This window comes from Megascapheus bottae, chromosome 6, assembly GCF_031878675.1.
Source record: "Megascapheus bottae isolate mThoBot1 chromosome 6, mThoBot2.hap1, whole genome shotgun sequence".
Taxonomy (NCBI): Eukaryota; Metazoa; Chordata; class Mammalia; order Rodentia; family Geomyidae; genus Megascapheus; species Megascapheus bottae.
Window position 1 is genome coordinate 10,137,084 of NC_143514.1, and position 20,544 is coordinate 10,157,627.

The following is a 20,544-nucleotide window of genomic DNA, read 5'->3' on the forward strand; positions in this document are numbered from 1 at the left end:
CACATACTCAATATTTATTGAATGAAACAGAAGTGTGTGAAAAGAATCAAACTCCAAATTCAAGCTTTACAAACCTTCATAAGGTAGGCAGAAATATATGAAAATGAATTGTAATGAGTTTCAAAGCTCCAATCGGCCTTGAGAAGTATGTGGGTTTTGAAAAGATGTGGTATATTCTAGAAGATGCATCTTCAATACCAGAAAGCACAAGGGTAGAGACTTGAATACCAAATCACAGTTCTCTTAACTTCCCAACTTTGCAATAATGTATGAAATGCACAAAACCTACCTGGAAATTGAGTGGAAATGCCACCTCAACTGTTTTGTCTTCAGGTCTGCAAATGCTGTAATTTTCTTATTCATTAATAATAAGGCCATTACAAGACAGGATGTCAATACATACCTATATTATCCCATTAGAAATGTATCTGGTTTAAAAATTTCCAGACAAATTCCCCACTGGGTTTGTTTGTGTACGAGTGGGCAGAATGGAAGGGCAAAGGAGCCCAGCCCAGCATGTAACTCTCTATCAGCAATCAATTGAAGGTTCTGTTCTAGACGCTTTGGCCTCAGGCAAGGCCAGCTTTTGTTAAACAGAGGCTGCAGGCGCTGGCTGATCCAACAAAGCAAAGCAAGCTGAAGGCCTACCAAAGTATCTAATCAAATTTTCTATCTTTAAACCTTAGCTTCTCTTCTGAATTGTGATGACCACCCACTGCCTGCATGCTTCCTCCAGGGGCCAGATCTGCCCCTTCTTAGTTTGTAAGCTCTGGTCAGTATCTCCCCACATCCCCTTTGCTAAAGGCCTAAAGTATTTCTGTTACACACCCAGCTGTGGACAAGCTGGCAGAGGCAAGGGCGTTTGTTTATGCCCCCAGCTTTCTACTTTCTTTAAGCTAGTTCCCAGCCAAGATTTTTTTTTATCAAGGAATTATGCTCTTCCACTGGTTTGTAGTTCCCAAGGTTACCTGGTTAGAAGAAATTTGGACATACATGATGTCTTTAGTAGTTCTTATACGATTTGGCACACTTTGTCCCCAGAAAGATTACAAGTATTTGAAAGGAAGTTGATAGCTTTTCTTTAAAATTTTTTAACATAATACATATATGTATATTTCGACACACAGTAAAATGTACAGATTGAAAACATGCATTGAGAAGAATTAAGGCAAATATATACAGTGATGAAACTATCACCATCTTGATCAAGGAAGAGGATAAAAATAACACTCCAGAAAATTCTCTCTGTTCTGTCTCTACTTATCCCTGATTTGATTTCTAAGAACACAGACTTGCTTCCTTTGCTCTTAAAATCCACATCAAAATAAATTACTTATTAATTATTTATTAATTTTCTCTTGGGTCTAACATTTCCCCTTAATGTGGTTTTTGGGGGCTTGAACTAGGGGCCTGAGCACTGTCCTTGGGCTTTCTCAGGGCTAGAGGTCTACCACTTGAGCTACAGCACCATTTCACCATTTCTGGCTTTTTTTTTGTATGTGGCATTGAGGAACTGAACCTGGGTCTTCACGCATGCTAGGCAAGCACTCTACCAGTAGGCCAAACTCCCAGTCCCCTTAAAACACTCCTGTCTTTTAAAACTTCATGGGTGTTCATTTTTATTTTTTCTTGAACAAAATCTTAGCATTGAATTGTTTTCTTTGTAGAAATTGGTAAGAGATTTTCATAGCAAGTGTAACATTTTTATAGATCCCTTAGCAAGCTATGGGATTTCTACTTGCTCACTATCCTTGCTGACACTTGATATTGCCATTCTTTTAGATTTAGTCTTTCTAGGACATATGGCATGGTGCCTTATTGTGGTATTCTTCTATACTTTATAATCTCTCCTAAGCCTCCTTCTGTCTGTTCCTCTCTCTCTCTCTTTCTCCCTCTGTTACCCTCTGTCTTTTGTCACTCCTTACTCAGTGCTGCCTTGTCTTTGCAATATTACTCCTGTCATAGGCCAGGCTACCCAGTTATAGTGATGGGATGATTCTGAATGAGGAAACTTAAGTTGGGTTGACCAAGCCTGCACAGCTTCCTTTTGAGTTCTAGGAGGGGAAGAGCAAACTAATGAACACAATATCATAGTTGGTTCAGTTCTGGTGAATTAATTCAATAATGATTTGCTCCATTTTGGGTACAGAAAGGATAATGGAACCAAAAAGCAAAGGAGTGTCTATAAAATATCTGACTTCATTCTATTACATATTCCTTATTAAACTGCCACTTTTAGGTTTAAACTTCAGTTAGGGTATTCCTTTTGCCTAGGGAAATGGTCCTCAAAGCTCACTAAAATCAAATCCTACTTTTATTACTTGATTTATATTGGAAAATGAACTCCCACTCCATGTGATTCAAGATTTTTTGATGCTAGTAATTGGGGTGTAAGCTCAAGGCCTGGGCATTTTACCTTAGCTTTATGACTTAAGGCTGCTATTCTACCATTTGTGCCACAGCTCTAATTACAGGGTTTTTTTTGTTTTTTTGTTTTTTTGTATTTCAATGATGTGAAACTACTTTATTTTATCATTTTATATAGAAAAAGGGTTTTCCCCCTTTCCTATTCAATTTCAAATAACCAAATACGCATAATTCCAGTTTTTTGATGAAGAATCTCAGGACATTGTTCTGCTCAGGTTGGCTTTGAATGTGAACCTCAGCTCTCAGCCTTCTGGAATAGCTAGGGTTATAAATGTGAGCCAAACCTACTAGGTTTAAACTAGATAAAAATTTAAACACAGTGCCTATCAATGAAATTGTTCCCTATTGTGTCTTGAAGCAGCTGAATACTCTACATGGCATTTCACAGAAATGTGCTTTGATTTGAGAACATCTGCAGCAGTCTGGAACACATTTTCTCCTGCACTCGACTTCTAGCTCGTTACAGCTCTCAGATGTTCTGGAAATCCTGTGACATTATGGAGTGTTACTGAACAAACATCAGCGGGGCCTGTGTCTTGAGTAGTGTCAATCTCCCTTGAAGATGTTTCAGTTTTCTTAGTATCAACACTAGAGGAATTAATTAACCCACGGAAACCTTCAAAATGATGGCTCACGTATGGGAGAAATGAGAGAGACAAGAATGGAGTGGAGAAGAGTCTAACCTCCCACAAGCTGATGTATGCAGCCCTCAGCTTGGGCTAAGGCAGACCAGAAGAAATCAACCTACTCTAAGTAGCCACCCACATTCAGCCATGAACCCTCTGTCTTGCTCTCTGGCTCCTATGGAGATGGAGAAGGTGGAGGTGGCAACTCATGCTGTCATCACCCACCCCTGGTCCCCCACACAAGGTCAGCTTCCAGCCTCTAATCAGCTCTTACCCTGCTGTTCTCAGGCTTTCAGTAGTTGAGGCTGGCAGACCAAGGTCAGAGAAGAGCTGTTGGCAGTGACACAGTTTTTTTTTTATGTTTTTTTTTTTATAAACTCACTGCTGCTATTACATTAAAGAAGCAGCTGGTGAGATAATGTATGCCAAAGTGCTTTGTAAATTATAAAGGGCTTATATATTGTCATGGATAATCACTACTGTTGTTCGATTCCCAGGATGCAGAAAGAGCAGTGAACTGGGCTTTAGGGTGCTGAAATCCACTGGAGAGCTGAACATATGGGAATGCAGGGTTCAGAGGGAGATCTCCCCAGAGAGCTCAGATTTGGGTGATAACAACTGGGGCAATACAAATTGGCTTCCTGATTTACATGAGCACACACAATCCTAGATGGGACAGGAAAAATAAGGTGGGGGAAAGGATGTCATCTGAGAGAGATCCTAATTGATTAACTCCATGAAGATTTCTTCCAATATTATTTATCTCCAGGCATTTGCTATGCTTTTTTTGTTTTAAACCATAGCCTGCAATGTGTTTTCCTGTGTTTACTAGAATTTAAGTTTCATATTATTTTCGAAAACATTCTCCTTTACTCATCATAAGCATGACCACTGTGTCACTGAAATAGTCACATTATATCATACATAACTCTTATTCTTCTCCTTTCCAGGCTAGCATACAAACCTTGGATGAAGTTATATTATGCAACAGTTTCATGAGACTATATGGGGTGCTAATTCTGTTCTTGAAAGAAGGGAAAAGAGAAAGCAGGAGAAAATTGTGGCTAAATATCAAAGAAGAAATTTCAACCATGCAAGAGTGGTCAGTTGTTGGAATCTAACACCCAACTAGTTTCATAGGGACAGGAATATGTCTCCTAGATTGAGTAATCACATAGATTTCTCTAGCAAGACCAGCCTAAACAGTTGGGAGCAGAGCAGAGTTGGGTATAAATCTACTACTGATTGGTTGAAGTTAGGAAAGCAAATATGAAAGCAGAGGCCATGAGTGGAGGTCAAGTGGATCCAGAGGTGAAAAGAAATAAAGCCCTCTGATCCTCTGAGATATATGGGATTTTAATCCCACTTTTTTGGGGATCAGGAAATCAGAGAAGAGCCCAGGTCAACAAAGAAGTGGGCAGAAATAAAGCACACACCTGCCTTCTTTCTGCCATTAGATTATACCAGTTGTTGTATATCTTCTGAGCTTTATTTAAAAATAGCTTCAGTTAGTCCGTACCAGAGGCTGTGACAAACTACTATAAACAATTCACATTTATTTCACCCCATGCTGACGGATCAAGATGGAAGTGCTAGCAGATCTGGTATCTGGTGAAGACTTACTTGGTTGTAAAAAAACATTTTCTTTTGTGTCTTCACATAGTCTTGGGCCCCAGTGGAATCACTTTCATAAGGGCACTAATCCTTTATGACCAATTTCCCCTTAAAAGTATGGCCTTCTAAGAGAATCATTCTATGGATGAGGGTTTTTCACATGGAAATTTAGAGGGGGAGGAACATGGCATTCAGACTAGAGTCTAGGGGTGGATACATATTTTAGCCATGTGGTAAGGAATGAAAGGCTATGTGGCAGTTTCGGGGACTTTGCCAAGAGATCAGGTCACAGGCTGAGTGAGACAAGGGAAAGCAGTTGCTAGTAGGTAGATGCGGTGTCAAAAGGGAAGGGACGATGTGAAGAACATCAAAGAGGACTTCCTCTTGGACAGTTCTTTTTAAATTTATTCTTCCTTCCCCAGGCCTGCAGAGCTATCCATCACTCCAGCAAACAGCTATCTGCAATTCTACATTCAATCTCTCAGTGGCTCACTGGGAGAACATCTCTCATTCACATAGTGTCTGTAGTATCATTGGTTATCCTATGTGTGATGTCTTGGCAATATAGGTCCTCATTTCATGTGGCCACCATGTCAACAGGAAACATCACTGTTGGCCATTGCAGAGAAAGGAAGCAAGGGGAACTTAGTGCTAGCTCTAAAATGCTTCTGCCCAAAGGGTTATTCACCACACTTTTCTTATATTTCCTTAACTAAGGCAAGCCACTTGTGTAAAACAACCAAGAGGTAAAAATATGAACTAGAAAGCATCACAAAACAAATATGATTGAGTATGCATAATGTATGTTACAAACATCAGAGTCACCAACAAATTGGACACACTGATCCTACATCCATCCCGGTGAAGATGGCATGTAGAAGTATTGGAATAATTTTATTTTCCTAGAACAGCTGCTTTATCTCAAATATGTTTACTTTTTTGTTGCCAGTCCTGAGGCTTGAATTCAGGGTCTGGGCATTGTCCTTGAGTTTTCTCAAGGCTAATGCTCTACAACTTCCAGATTTTTCTGTGTATGTGGAACCAAGGAATCGAACCCAGGATTTTGTGCATGCTAGGCAAGCATTCTACCACAGGCCAAACTCTCCCTCACTGTGTTTACTTTTGCTAGCTTCACATAGGACACACATTCAGTGGAAAGACTCAGTGGTCACTTTTAGTATTTGAAAGACATGATGAGCGAGAATTCATTTAAACAGCATAGGAAGAGGTAGAAAGATTGTATAGCTTGAGATAAAATAGGTCGAAACTGACAAGCACAAAGGAAAAGTGTGAGGCCTTAAAGATGAGGAAAAAGTTGGAGAAAATGCGGGAAAGGGTAATACTGTTCAAAAAGAAATGTACCCATTCCTAACTTATGTAACTGTAAATTCCTCTGTACCTCACCTTTACAAGACTTTCCTGGAGGAGAGAGGACCAGGAGGGACCAACCGAGCCTAAGATTCCAGTAAAGCTATATGATACAATCCATATTACTTTGATAAGAAAAAAATAAATTAACTTATGGTTTATTTTGACTTTTTGGTAATTAAATTATCCATTTGAAACAGCATGTGAAGTTTTTTTTAAAGCTTATTTAACGTTATTTCCTCAATTCTCAGATTATAAGACAAATTGGTGTAAGGTTCAATATAATTAAAACTGCATTTGACTTACTACATTGTCAAAATGACTCCTTTGACTCTGATAATTACCAGAAAATTATAATCTTCAATCTAATATTCTTTGTATTCAAGTGGTCAGCTGGTCTCAACTGGAGCTATAACAAATTTATGTTTTTTGCAATCTCAAGGATACAGCTCAGAATTACAAAGAGTTATTTTGCTTTGCTCAATAAACCATGATTAGGAACAAAAATAGTTCAGCCACTCTGGAAAGCAGTATGGAGGTTTCTTAAAGAACTGAAAATTGACATTCCCTACGATCCCGCCATACCACTTCTGGGCATCTACCCTGAACACTATAACCCAAGATATGATAAGGACACCGGCTCAGGTATGTTTATCTCTGCACTATTCACAATAACCAGGCGATGGAAGCAATCCAGATGCCCTACTGCAGATGAATGGATACAGAAAAAAAATATATAGATACAATTGAATTCTACATAGCCAACAGACAAGATAAAATAATGGCATTCGCAGGGAAGTGGATGAATCTAGAACGAATGATGTTGAATGAGACAAGTCAAGACCAAAGGAACAAAAGGTGCATGGTATCCTTTATATGTGGCTATTAGATCCAAACAGTACAAGAGCGAGGACTCAATATTTGCATACCCAATGCTACCCAATCCTTTGGGCATGGTATTGGAAATATAAACACAACTACATAGACATAAAAACTTATGACTCTATAGACATAATGTTTTATTACATAGATTCATATGTACCTATGATACACAAACCTTAGCCTAATTTTGATTATGTTCTAAAAACTAAGTGCCAGTGATTTTATATAGAGATTCCCTTCTTGAATACTTGTCTGTTAAACATGTCACTTGAAATATGATGTAAAAATCAATGTTAATAAATTCTTTAATAAAAAATGAAAAAATAGCTGGTTTGCTCTAAATGTCTACTGATTCTGTTGAGTTTATAGCTGGAAGTGTGAAGAATGAGGTCAAGGGTAGAATTTGAACTCAAATTTTAATTTCTATCCTTATATTAATATCTTTTACAAGTCTCCATATCCACCAATGAAAAATCCTATTTCCCCCATATTTTAAAACTAACACCAGAATTAATGTAAGTTGTATTGAAGACAAAAATCACTTCTACACGTTTTTAAGTATATAATTAATATTAATAAGGTGCATTCTGATTAAAGTAGTTATATTTGATGAAGTATGAGGAATTATACTTACTTTCATGAATGTGACCAAGGAAATGATTATACTTGTGCTTGGTAATTAGATATCAATTTTATATAGTAAAGAGAAATGAAGAGTCTTTTTTTTTTGGTAAGGATACTGGATGAAGGAAAGAAACTGATGGGAAGGTGGCAAACAACAGAACATTTGTACTGTCACCTCTTGTTTCCAGCACACAAGGGTGGACTGAAAGGATGCAACCATTATGATTAGGATGCAAAAGAACCTGGCTGCCAGGTCCTTGGACCTGTCATTACTGTACACTCACAGATGGAAACGGAAAGCCAGGTTCTGCAACATCTCCTCCTATGTCCATGCTTCACTCGGGCCCTGACGAGAGATCACATACTTCTGCTGGGCTTGGTTTGGCATCATAAACCTCCTGGACCCAGGGCTCCTGGAAGGAGCTACTGATGGATTACAGCTGCTCTTTGAAATGAACTAACTTACCCCTGGGGGTGGTTGGAACCAAGCTGGGAAGGCTTATAGGACTCACAAACTACTTACAGGCAATGCACACATAGCTTTCTCTTGTAACAAGAAGTGCTCCCAATCAAAGACAGCCCCAATTGTTTGGGTTCATTTTTAGATATTTGGCAATAGCGGTAAGCCTCTTTTCTTCGGCCTGTTTTAGGAAGGCTGATGGATGGCTCCCGATAATTTACCGCTCAAGCCTAGAATTCACTAATTTATTTCAATTTTACCTGGAAAATGCGTGCTTCTGAATGATTTAGAAGCTTTATGTGAAAGAAGGTACTTTGAAAGACATGAAAAATCTGGTCCAAAGCTTTGGCTAGATTAAACTAGTAAAAGCATAGCATAACATTATAATAGCAATAAGAAAATTGATACAAATTATATATAGTAAAAAACAATCTCTGAAATGTCTGTACCAAAAAGTATAAGAAATCAGCTCCTAAAATACTTTCTAAGATGCTTATATTTATCACAATATTATCTATGTGGATACGTCATGCATCCAGTATTACCTCAAAGTTATCTATCATTTTTTGTCTATCCATTCATTTCCACGTTTTAAATAATTATAATGCTGACTCATATGCACTGATTGCCTGCCACATTTTTTAATGTAGTTGATTTCTGGTCTTCACAAAGCACCTGTAAAATAGGCATCCTTGCCTCAATTTGGCTTTGTGGAAATGGATGAATGTAGTGGGTCCAAGTTCATTGAGTAAATATCAGACACCAGGTCTAGACTTGTACTAAGAGAACTGCTCAACGACACCTGTTCTCTGTTTTAGTGATCTTTTCACTACTTATACTGACTGCTTCATGGGATCACTGTACATTGAGAAGACAATTGGAAACTCAAGAGCTACACAATGTGGTACCAAATCTTTTTCTGGTTCTAAGCAAGACTGGTCATCACTTATAAAATTCTTGTTTGTCCTATCCACATACAATTCTTGACATTCCAACATTCTACATATGCTTCTGCCCAAACTGTCCAATGACATTTAGAGATCTAGATGACATCTAATATACAGTACACACTGATCTGATAATTTTGGGAAAAAATGAACTTTCAGAGACTCTCTCTCCCCCTTTCTTCCTTCTTCTCTTCCTCTCTCCCTTCTTCTTCCCCCTCTGTCATGTCCTCTCCTATAACATAAATTAAAACATTCAGCTTCATGTAATCTAGTTAGAGTCAGAGAGAATATCTTCAATAATAATGTTTTCTATTGTTATTATTTTTCACATAAAGGACAGAAATGTATATTTCTAAAAACATAATACAACTATCTGCTGGTGCAAGGAAGAATAACTGTAGGGACTGGGGAAAAATAAGGTAAACAAAGCCTACAGAATGAACATGAGGGAAAGTACCTTTTATCTCCTTTCTGTTTGAATTCCTTTCTAGGTGAGTTCTGAGACTATTCATTACACAGTGAGAGAGAGATAGAGGGAAAAAAAAAAGACATAGGCCCTTTTTAATGTTTGAGTTCCTTTCTAGGTGAGCTCTGAGAATATTCATTACACAGTGAGAGAGAGAGATAAAGAAAAAAAGACATAGGCCCCTTTTAATAGCTCTTCATTCTAAGTTTCTCTATATAGTAATGCTGCTGAGATCAAATTACTTCAAATTATCTTAGGTAATATTTTTTGCCAGCCCTAGGGCTTGAACTCAGGACCTAGGTACCGTCCTTGGAGCCTTTATGCTCAAGGCTAGTGTTCTGTTACTTGAGCCACATTGTCACTTTCAGCTTTTTCTGAGTACGTGATACCAAGGAATCGAACCCAGGGCTTCATGACTGTTAGGCAAGCAATCTACCATTAGGCTACGCTCCTGGCCCCTTAGGTAATGTTTTTGATGTTTCCTACAAATCTACTTTGATAAGATTTTTATATTACAAATATATTACAGGTATCTTTTTCTCACTTTGATTTTTTTCAATTGCCTTTTGATGAGCAGAGGTTTACTGTAATGAAACATAATTTATCACTGTTTTCCTTTGTGGGGGCAGTGTTGTTTAGATTCTGTCCAGGAATAAGTAAAATATATTTACTTATGTTTTGTTTTCAAAACTATAGACTGATATGTGCTCAATTGTTCTGTCTAAGTTTGCTTTAAAAAAAAAAAGAAAGAAAGAAAAACATTCTAAGGCAGAAGCTGCAATCTGAGGTATTCAAGGAGGTTGAGATTTGAGAATCAAGTTTGGAAGCCAGCCCCATCAGGAAAGGCCCAGAGACTGTTTTCTCCAATTAAGCAGAAAAAAAAAGAAAATAAAAACAGAAGTGGAGATGTTCTTCAAATGGTAGAGCATCAGCCTTGAGCAAAAGTAGCTATGAAACATTGCTTATGCCCTGAGTTCAAGCCATAATATTGCTCCCAAATTAAAGTTTCTTATTTTTCCTTTTATATGTGTGATGTATTTAAACTTATTATTTAAAATATTTAATATTTAAAGTTAACCTTTTAAAACTAATTTTGTGTCCTGTGTGACGTAAGCAAGCAATTCCGTTTTTAAAATTCTGAGTCCCAATTAATTCCAGTAGCACTTGTCAAAAGGACTTTGCTTTTGTGACCTGTTCATAATCAATGGAGTGTACATATGTTGGTCTATTTCTAGACTTCCAATCTGTTCCATTGATCTATTTGTCTATGCTGACACTAAAACACACTTACTCACCAAGTAGAGATTTATAGAAAATCTTGAAGGCAGAGAGTACAAATCTTCTAATTTCCTCTTACTTAGTATTCTTTTGTTGATTTGTATTTCTTTGAATCAAATATAAATTTTGGCACCAACTGGTCAATTTTTATTAAAAAACATACATCAGAATTTTTATTGGGATCATGATGTTTCTATACAGATCAATCTGGAGGCAATTTTTATCTTAAAATCTTTCACCAGTAATTTAAGTTTGCCTTAAATTTTCCTTGTTAATTCTTTGTAGTTTTCAGTATATGGAGATCATATACATTTTAATTTGTTTGAAAGTTTATTTGATGGCTTAACTGCTCTTGGAAAGGCATCTTAAAATTTAATTTCTGCTGTTTACTGTTCCCACTGTTCATCATGACTGATTTTGGTACATAGTTTTTGTATCTTAAAATTGTGTCATGTTTGTCACTTTATGTTTTATTAGTTCTTTAGGATTTCCTAGGTACTCATTTACAAATGAGGACAGTTTATGTCCTGCCTTTCAAACATAGATATCACTTATTTCTTCTTATGTTCTCACAATACAATTACAGTATTTAATGGTAGATAATGGAGTAGAAATTCTTGACTATAATAGAAGATAACTTTTCCTTTCAACATTAAGTATGATGCCAGCTACAGAATTCCTTTCATCAGACTAAGTTTTCTTTCATTAATCGATAAACTTGGGGCAATTATTTTGAATATGTATTAAATTTGTTCAACACTGTTTTGCTTGTCCCAGGACTTATATCCAAACTTTTTAAGAACACCTAACTCAAAAAGAAAAAAGCTGGGGATGAGTGGCTCATGCTTGTAATCCCATCTATTCAGGAAGTTCCAATATGAAAATTACGGTTCAAAGACAACCTGGACAAGAAAAGCCATGAGATGTACGTGCATTTCACCACCAAAAATATCTGAAGTAAGAGCTGTGGCTCAACTTATAAAGTTCTAAGCTTGAAACTCTTTCCAGAGAAAAAAGTAAAGTACAGCACCCAGGCCTAGGCTCAAGTCCAAGTACTCCCTTTTCTCCCTGCAAAAACAATTAAAAATAGCAAGAAAGACTTGAACAAATACTATACTGAGAGAGGCAGATACATGGATGACCATTTAGAAGATGATTCATTGGCAGAGAAACAAAAATTAAAATCTTAGTAAGAAGCTCATACCTATGTACAAATGGGTGAAACTAATACCCTAAGCATGTCACATGCAATCCGGAATGCATAAGAAGTAAACACTTGCTCACAAGAGGTAGAAATATCAATGGTGCAATCACTTTAGAAATCGATTCAGAAGTTTCTTGTCAAATAGTATTTCTACTTTGAAGTAAAGTTTTTTAATAAGCACAGATTAGTTTCACTTATTAATAGCACCAATTTGTATTTAATCATGTTCTAATACTTACTAGAAGCATTTTGGTACATTTACTTTTTAAAATATGCCACTGTAATTTTAATTATAGATCTGTTTTATCTTTTCCTCATAAATAAGAATACTGCATATAGTTGATTTAATTGCATTCTATCAACATGTAGTCTTGTGCTAGGTGCTTGAAAATTAACGTACAAATAGAAGGTATCTGGTTTGAAGATGTGCAAAATGAATTGGAGCATCAATGTGATGTGTAAGTAAATGATTGTATATTGTTAACAATTCTGGTTATGCAAACCAATGATCATTGGAAAAAGGAGAAAGAATTTATTCAACTTTCTGGAGCAAAATGGAGGATCAGATGATCAGAGAGATAGCGTCACAAAGGAAATGAAATGTAAGTACATATTAAAGTAAATAGTGATTGATCTCTACATTCATCCAGTTGCTTGTCAGCACCGATATTGGCACACTGGCATACAGAATGCCATTGGACTCTCCTCCAAACTCATCACATAAAAACATTTTGCCAAGACAACTTCACTTGCCAAGACAACTTCACTCTTTCTACTGGAGTTTCTTTTCCTAAATAAGACTCATGTGCAGAACAGTGTTCCTTTCTAATGTAACGGAAAAAGTTATGGCCTGATGAGCCAATGACTAATAATCCTAAATTATATCACCATTATGTTTTCTTCTTCTTCTTTTTTTTTTTTTGCAAGTCCTGGGACTGGAATTCTGGACCTAAACACAATCCCAGAGCTCTATTTCACTTAAGGCACTATCTCATCCACAGAGCCACTTCTGGCTTTTTTTTTGGGGGGGGGGGGAGGCTTGGGGGAAGTGAGTAGTTGTGGATAACAGTCTCATAGATTTTCCTGCCCTGGCTGTCTTCAAACTTCAATCCTCAGATTTCACCCTACTGAGTAGCTAGGATTATAGGTGTGAGCCACTGGTACCCTGCCTGCCAGTCTGTGTTCTTAATAACATTCATTTGTTCATTTACCCACTAATCAACCAACATTTTATGAAACCCTTACTGGGAGGAAAAATGGATAAGACAAGTGAGTCACTACCTAGCCAAAAAAAAAAAAGATCACTATGGGATCCTTATTGCAAGGGAAGCTCTAGAAAAGAAAGGGAAATTAATTCTGGTGTGGAGGTCAGAGGATAACCTGCAGGGAAGGCCCTGCTTGTGAATTCTTCTTAATGTGTCACGTAACTTTTCCAGAAATAGGGAAGAGCAGATGTTAATAACCCAACAGACAACAGGACATCAGGAGGTTTTTAGCTTCCCTTCTTTTGTTCCTTTCCAGGGCTTTTAATTTTAGAAAATCTGCACTCATGCCACCCCATGGCACAGAACAGTGAAAACATACGTTCCCTGCTTTTCTGAACACAAAATTTGCTGATCAAATATTGGAGTGTCTGATTTCTCTTATCATTCCCAAACAAATTCTTACTCCCTACACCTGAAGATGACAGATAGTGACATTTTTTTATTTTCTATCACTAAAAAAAATAGCTTGTTCCTAATTCTGGAGGACAATTTATGCATACAGCTTTCCATTTTCATTTAGTGTTTAATTTTTGTTTTTAAAAGCCCTGATTTTGTAATGTAACCCTTCTATTAATTACAATAAAAATATATGAAAAAAAAGCCCTGATTTACAATCCCAAGAGGCAGGTCCACTAAGCCAGAGTTGTGAAAAGAGTAAAATGATCCATAAACTGCATATAACTGAACACTCCCACGTCTAGCTCCCTTGAAGTGTCGGGCAGTAACCTGGGGTCAAACTCATTAGTCCTGCCATAGTAAACATTTGCATATCCTCCAAGAGGAAGAACTAAAGACCACAAATGGGCTTAAATCAGTTCAGGTCAGTTTCTCTTAAGAATGAGTTAGTGGAGACATTTGATTGAAGCATACTTTGTTTTTCAGGATGGCTTATAAAGAACTGTGGTCATTACTAGATTATCTTCATTTTAAAGACTTAGAATCAGACTTTGAGAGATTAAGTAGCTTGCCTGAGGTTGCCAGAGCACAAGTATTGAAACACCACATCAGCTTGGCAGTTTCTCTTTATTCTGTTAGTAACTTTCCTATTGAGAGCTCCCTCATTTGGTAATCTCCAGTGTGGATCTCTCCCCTCTCTCTCTCTCTCTCTCTCTCTCTCTCTCTCTCTCTCTCTCTCTCTCTCTCTCTCTCTCTCTCTCTCTCTCTCTCCCCCCCCCCTCTCTATCTCTCCCCCCCTCTCTATCTCTCCCCCCCTCCCTCTCTCCCCCTCTCTCCCCCCCCTCTCCCTCTCTCCCCCTCTCTCCCCCCCCCTCTCTCTCCCCCTCCCTCTCTCTCTCTCTATCTCTCTCTCTGTCTGTCTTTCTTCCCCCTCCCTCTTTCTCTTCCTCCTCCTCCTTCCCTCCCTCCTTTCCTTTGTCATTCTCTTCCAATTCAAAATCATTCACTGCTAGCTTCTCTATCAAGAGAAGTCTACGTAGTCCTCATTACTAGCTTTCTCACTTGTCTCATTTTCATTCTTGGTGATAACAGACACTTTTCAATTTTCTATCATATTCTCCATGTGAAAATGCAGATTCCCAGATGTAACTTCCATCCAATGAATTGAAATGGATGAGTTGTTGCAGCCAGGGAATCTACCTCAATCACATGCACAATCCCCAGAGATTGAGAGCTAATCGTTGGAGATCAATAACTCTGGGAGGGGTGTGGGGAAAATGATCACTGATTTCACCAAGTTCTGCTCAAACTTTGTGGGTACTGATTTAAACATTTTCCTCCCTGTGATTATAAACACCTATCATTCTGCCCTTTGAAGCAATGTTGCTCAAGGATTTTAATCAATGAATGAGGGAATTAAGTATAAGGATATTACAGCAAATTTACTCATCATTTGAAAGAGGGTATGTCTATCTAACTTGGCCAGATTCATCTTTCTACAGCTGAAGTCTCATTTTCTCCCCATCATCAAACCCTGCCTTGCAAATGATTGCTTCTAATTTATTCTAGCTCTATCTATGAGTGATAGATGAAAAGAAGGAACAATTGTACTTCCCAAACACAATGTCTCTTTCTAAAGAATTCAGCTACTTCTAATGGGTCTTTCTGAAAAACAAAAAGGAAAGTATGCATCCTACATAGCATTTTAGTATTACATAGCATTACATCTCTATAGCATTACATTTCTGTGAAGTGTGACAACCAACAGACTATTCTTTACATGAGGAAAATGCAATGTGAATTTCTTTCATTCACATACACACACATACACATATACACATCAGCAACACTGCAATGGGATAATTAGGATTTGTTACTGGTAAGGGATATTAACCAAAAGAGTTTTAGTCACATCAGCCTGTGCCAGACAAACCAGGGATACAAAACTAGCATGTGACCATCTGGGTGTGGTGAGAAATGGTCCATGATATATAATTACATAAGCAAAATCTTGGTTGTTTTCGGAACAGTTGATAATGTTGAAAATTCTGCTCATGTTTTAATGAAGGCTGGGCTTACCAAAATAAAGTCTGAATTTCAATGGATGCTATTGGGAGATTTATTCTCATTTACGTGATTGGCACTAGACTTCCCATCATTATTCTTCTTTTATTTGAATACATAAGTTTAGAAATGATGGTGGAAGAGCTTTACAGAAAAACTGGTACAGCTCGATGCAGCTACTTATATTTCAGCTCACATGCAATGACCCCTATTTGAGACAATACTTTATAGATCGCCATAAACTGCCATGTTACAAATCATTTCCTTGACATATTTACATTGAATGAGTATAATGTCACCTATGATTTTTTTAGTTATAAATAATGTTAGGGTATTTATTGATAGTCATGGATGAAGGTAAGAACACATACTGTCTGAATACTGCAGACTCAGTTTATGATAATATGATTAGTTATACTAATAATGCTGCTTAGGCACTGTCTTGCTAATTACAATATTATAAATATTAATGTCACAGCCTTTCTGTTTGATTGCCACTCATGGAGTCATTTATCATGATATTTTCCTGGAACCCACATTGTAAGATTTTATTGCTTTTCATCTTTCCTTTTTTGTTATTGGACTTGCAATCACACACATTATTCTTCAAGGATGCTTTATTTTTGGCTACCTTCTAGGAACAGAACAGTGATATTCCCCATAAAACCAGCTAGTGATGTGATATTTCTCTTACTCTTCTAAGTCTCTTCTCCCACTAAGGTAGGGAACCCAAGGCTTTTGTTTTCTATTCTTTTTCATGTGACCTGTTTCAAGTTAAGATTCATTTGAATTATTAAATGCTTCCTTAAAGAATCTTTTCATACTGCCTCTCTCTTTTTTTAAAAGTTAATTATTGATGTAGTGACAAGCTGAAAAGACTAAGAATTATAATTTTGTTCCTCCCCTCGTTCAGGAATCAAGAAATGTCTTCCGACAATGCTTGTCGATTTAGAATAATACAAAAGAAACACAAAGGCAAAATGCTGAAATGTTGTTTTAGAAGAGTAGCTGAAATCACCGTATTATACAAAATGTAAATGTAGTATATATTTCTCAGAAAATAGCAGTTAGTGAGCAAGTAAGGATATAACCTTTTGAGACCAGGTTTAACCACACAGCAGAGGTAGTTACAAAAGATACTGATTAGATTTTAATTTATATAAAAAAAAACTTCATCATATTATTCGGGACTCCAGTGATTTGATTGTCTTCAAAATAGAGAGGTAATGTTATATTTCCAGAGCTCGTTAAAGAATAAAGAAATCCCCAGCCTCCCACTGGAAAGAATGCCTGTCATCACCACAGTCAGCAAGAATCTAGAGGCACTTTACACTACAAACTTCAATCTTGTTCTTTTATATGACCTTGTGTTATATTGGTTTTATAAAAAGGTAATTCACAGACCCACCATATAACTGTAATCAAGACTGTTTCAGTGTGACTCTACTTGGAGAAAAATCACATCTTAGGCGCTGCATTTCCTGTGTGAGTGAGAAAACAGGAAGGCCCAAACCAGACATGACAGACAAGCCATTCGGAAGGATATCTGCAGATTGACGAGCACATACCTTTCCTGTGAGCTCAGCAAGACATGGAACTGGTTTCCCCTTTTGGCGACTCAAGGTGACTGGACTCTGCCCATCCCAGTCCTGTAGCTCCTCGATGCTCTTCAGGTAAAGCAGGGCTCTGAGGCCAGTACAGTAGTCTTCAATCACAGTGAAGTCTTGATTCTGAATAGCACTGCATACCTAGGAAAGATGGGACAAGCAGTCCCCACATCAATCCACAATCACATTCTTCCAAAGAATTCACTTTTCAATCATTCTCAATAGAGCTATTTATTTTAGGCCCTTAGCTATGTTCTAGGCATAGTGGTTCAATAGTTGTCTCGGAATCAAATGGAGGACCAGGGGGCTTGGGCTTCTGGGAACTTTGAGAATGGGGAATGGTTACATGAGTCTGATGTGGTGGTATTCTCCCAGGTGTTCGCACATGTAAAAAAAACACATAAGCACTGTTAACCATATGTCAATTATACCTCAGTACAGCTGTTAAAAATTGGATTAGCTTTGCCAGGCACCCAGGGGCTTGCACCTATAATCCTAGCTACTCAAGCGACTGAGATCTGAGGAGCATGGTTTGAAGCTAGCGAGTGGGAAGGTCAATGAGACTCTTATCTCCAGTTAACCACCAAAAAGCAGGAAGTGAAGCTGTGGCTCATGTGATAGAGTGCAAGCTTTGAGCAGAAAAGCTTAGAGACACACCAAAATCCTGAATTCAAGTTTCAGGATTGGCACCTGCACATATGCACGTGTACACACACACACACACACACACACACACACACACACACACACACACACACACACAGAGTAACCAGTGTGGAAGAAAGTTGAAGGCATGTCTCATCAGTCGTTGGCCTTCAAGTGTGAGACTCACATTTCAAACCTCAACATCACCAAGAAAAATATAAATTGAGATGTTGGTAACATCAGAGCTGAAAAGCAAATGGTAGATTTAGGCATCAGAAAGAGACAGCTGTAAGTTTTGTTGATATCATTGGGTTTGTTTTGCTTTGTTGTGTTTCCTTTTGTGTATTGAGACATGGATGAAGGGTAAGGAATTGAGATATGAATGTATGAAAAGTTTGGCTTTCATAAGAAGAGATAGAGATGTAAATTGTAGTGTTGGGAAGTTTATTTTCTAGCTAGATTTTACAGATATATAATCATTTTACATTCCAAAATATGGGGGAATGAGTTTATTCTTATTAAGCATCATTCGAATGATTTGAATGATGATGAAATAAGAATAAAACAATGTAGCTGGGCTCTGGTGGCTCATGTCTGTCATCCTAGCTTCTCAGAAGGCTGAGGATTGCTGTTTGAAGACACCCTGTTAGATATAACTACTCAGATATAAACTACTCAGAAAAAGCCAAAAGTGGAGTTGTGGCACATTGTGGTAGACTGCTAGTCTTGAGCTCAAAGAAGCTCAGGGATAGCACACAACCACTGAATTCAAGCTCAAAAACTGGAAAAAAGTAATACCTAATGTGTTATTGACAAGATTCTGTATTAAATATTTCTTAGCACATTTCTTAATATATTTTTCAAATCTAGACTTCAAAGTAACACTATGAAGCCTAATTTTCAGTCCTATTTTGCTGACTTGGAGAAATGACTAATTTCAGGCCACGTGGTTTGAAAATGTTGGAGCCAGGATTCATAACCATGAAATCTAATATAAGCTAGATTCAGACACTGCCAGATGAAAATCTTTTTTAAAAATGTAACTGCATCATCTTTTCCTTCAATCATTCCATAAGCCAGATAAACATTTAAAATGTTTTGATCAAATTATCTTAAATCCTAATACAATATTTTTGAAAACAATACTGCCAAATGAAAATTGTCTGTTTTTATTTACCTTCTAACTTGTATATGATGAATAAAAATAGCAACAAACTAAAACCAAATGCCAAACAAGCCCTTCATTTCCTATTTTGAGTGTGGTTTGTTACTACAAGTTAAGAAAGGGCATGGAGTAATATAAACAAGAATATGTTTTAATGTAGCCCAATTACCTTAAAAAAAAGAAGCTATTTCTCAGGAGGAAGAATTTGAGCATTAATTAGGCCTGTTATAACTTTCTTAGAGTTGATGGGTTGAACGTTTTTTTTTTTCTTTTTGAAAGCAATTATAAAGAATACCATTACAATTCCCACCACAGATTTTTTTGTATCTTTAAAATTTTCACAGTAAAATGTCAATGGATGCTTTACTTAATCCTCTTTGTTCACTCTAAGATCTTATATTTTACAGAACATGTTTATGGGTATGCTTTTGCTGTGGTCTCAAACTAGTTCACAACACGAACATAAGAAACTAGATTTGGAAAATCACATGATGTTATGTACTTTGTGGGATGTTCAGGACCATCTTTCAAAATCTGCTCCTAAAATAAATCCACAACTACTCTGAAATGAATTAATGGTGAAATTTAATGGGTCACTTCTGATTTTGACAGTGTGAAGAAGATTTGAAGGTAATTAATTCTCTTAATCCATAAACATGGATTTTGCATGATATACTGAGCCCAGGAGTAGCCAAAAATAAAAATCTGTTTTTTCAATCAAAGGAAGAACATAAGTAGACCTAAAGTAAGGATTATTCCCTGTTTCCCACCCAGTATATGCTCTTTATCCTACAATATTTAAAAGTCAGCCTAAAAGATGCTTTTGCTGGGTCCTGTAAATTATCTAAAAGACCCCCAACTTTACATCTGTGTCCTTTTTTCTGAACTACTCTCTGTTTTAGTGGATTTGTAACAGTGATATTCGTAAGACAATATATTGGAAATGAACTCTACAAATTAAGGGGTGGGAAGGGAAAGTGGGAGAAAAACATGGGAAGGGGTAACAAATGTTCAAAAAGTAATGTACTCACTATCTTATGAATGTAACAGTAATCCCTCTATACATCATCCTGTAGACAGAATTTTTAAAAAATGAGAATCATTCATAAGCATCTTATATGAAAGCAATCAATCCCTTTTTTCTAACTTAAAGAAAACAGCATGAAATTCAAAACAGCACCTTGTTCTAATTCTGTTTCCAGTAATAAAATACTATCTGCAAATCATGTCGGCACACCAACAAAGACTGAGCTAATGGTCAGCTGGCAAATACTTTAACTTCAATTTTTGACTAGTTTAAACCTATTCATTTTCCTAATAGAAATATCTGATAGCAGAAACTTGGCAGATTTGTATATTCCTTAAGGTTTTTTTTTGGGGGGGGGTCAGGTAGAGGGGTTGGGTTATATAATTCAGTGGCAGAATGCTTACCTAGCATGAGCAAGATTCTAGGATCTTAACAGATTTAATTCACATGTGGTTATCTGGAGAGCTGATTAAAATTTG

At 37.0% G+C, this 20,544-nt stretch overlaps 1 protein-coding gene across 1 annotated transcript in view; it reads right to left on the bottom strand.

Moving 5' to 3' along the window:
• The window catches only part of Dpyd (dihydropyrimidine dehydrogenase), an 800,444-nt gene that overhangs the window by 137,524 nt on the left and 642,376 nt on the right, over positions 1 to 20,544 (bottom strand). The window contains exon 20 of the mRNA XM_090333954.1: positions 17,190 to 17,369. Within this exon, the coding sequence (XP_090190080.1) occupies positions 17,190 to 17,369 (180 nt within the window). The remainder of the gene's footprint in view (positions 1 to 17,189; positions 17,370 to 20,544) is intronic.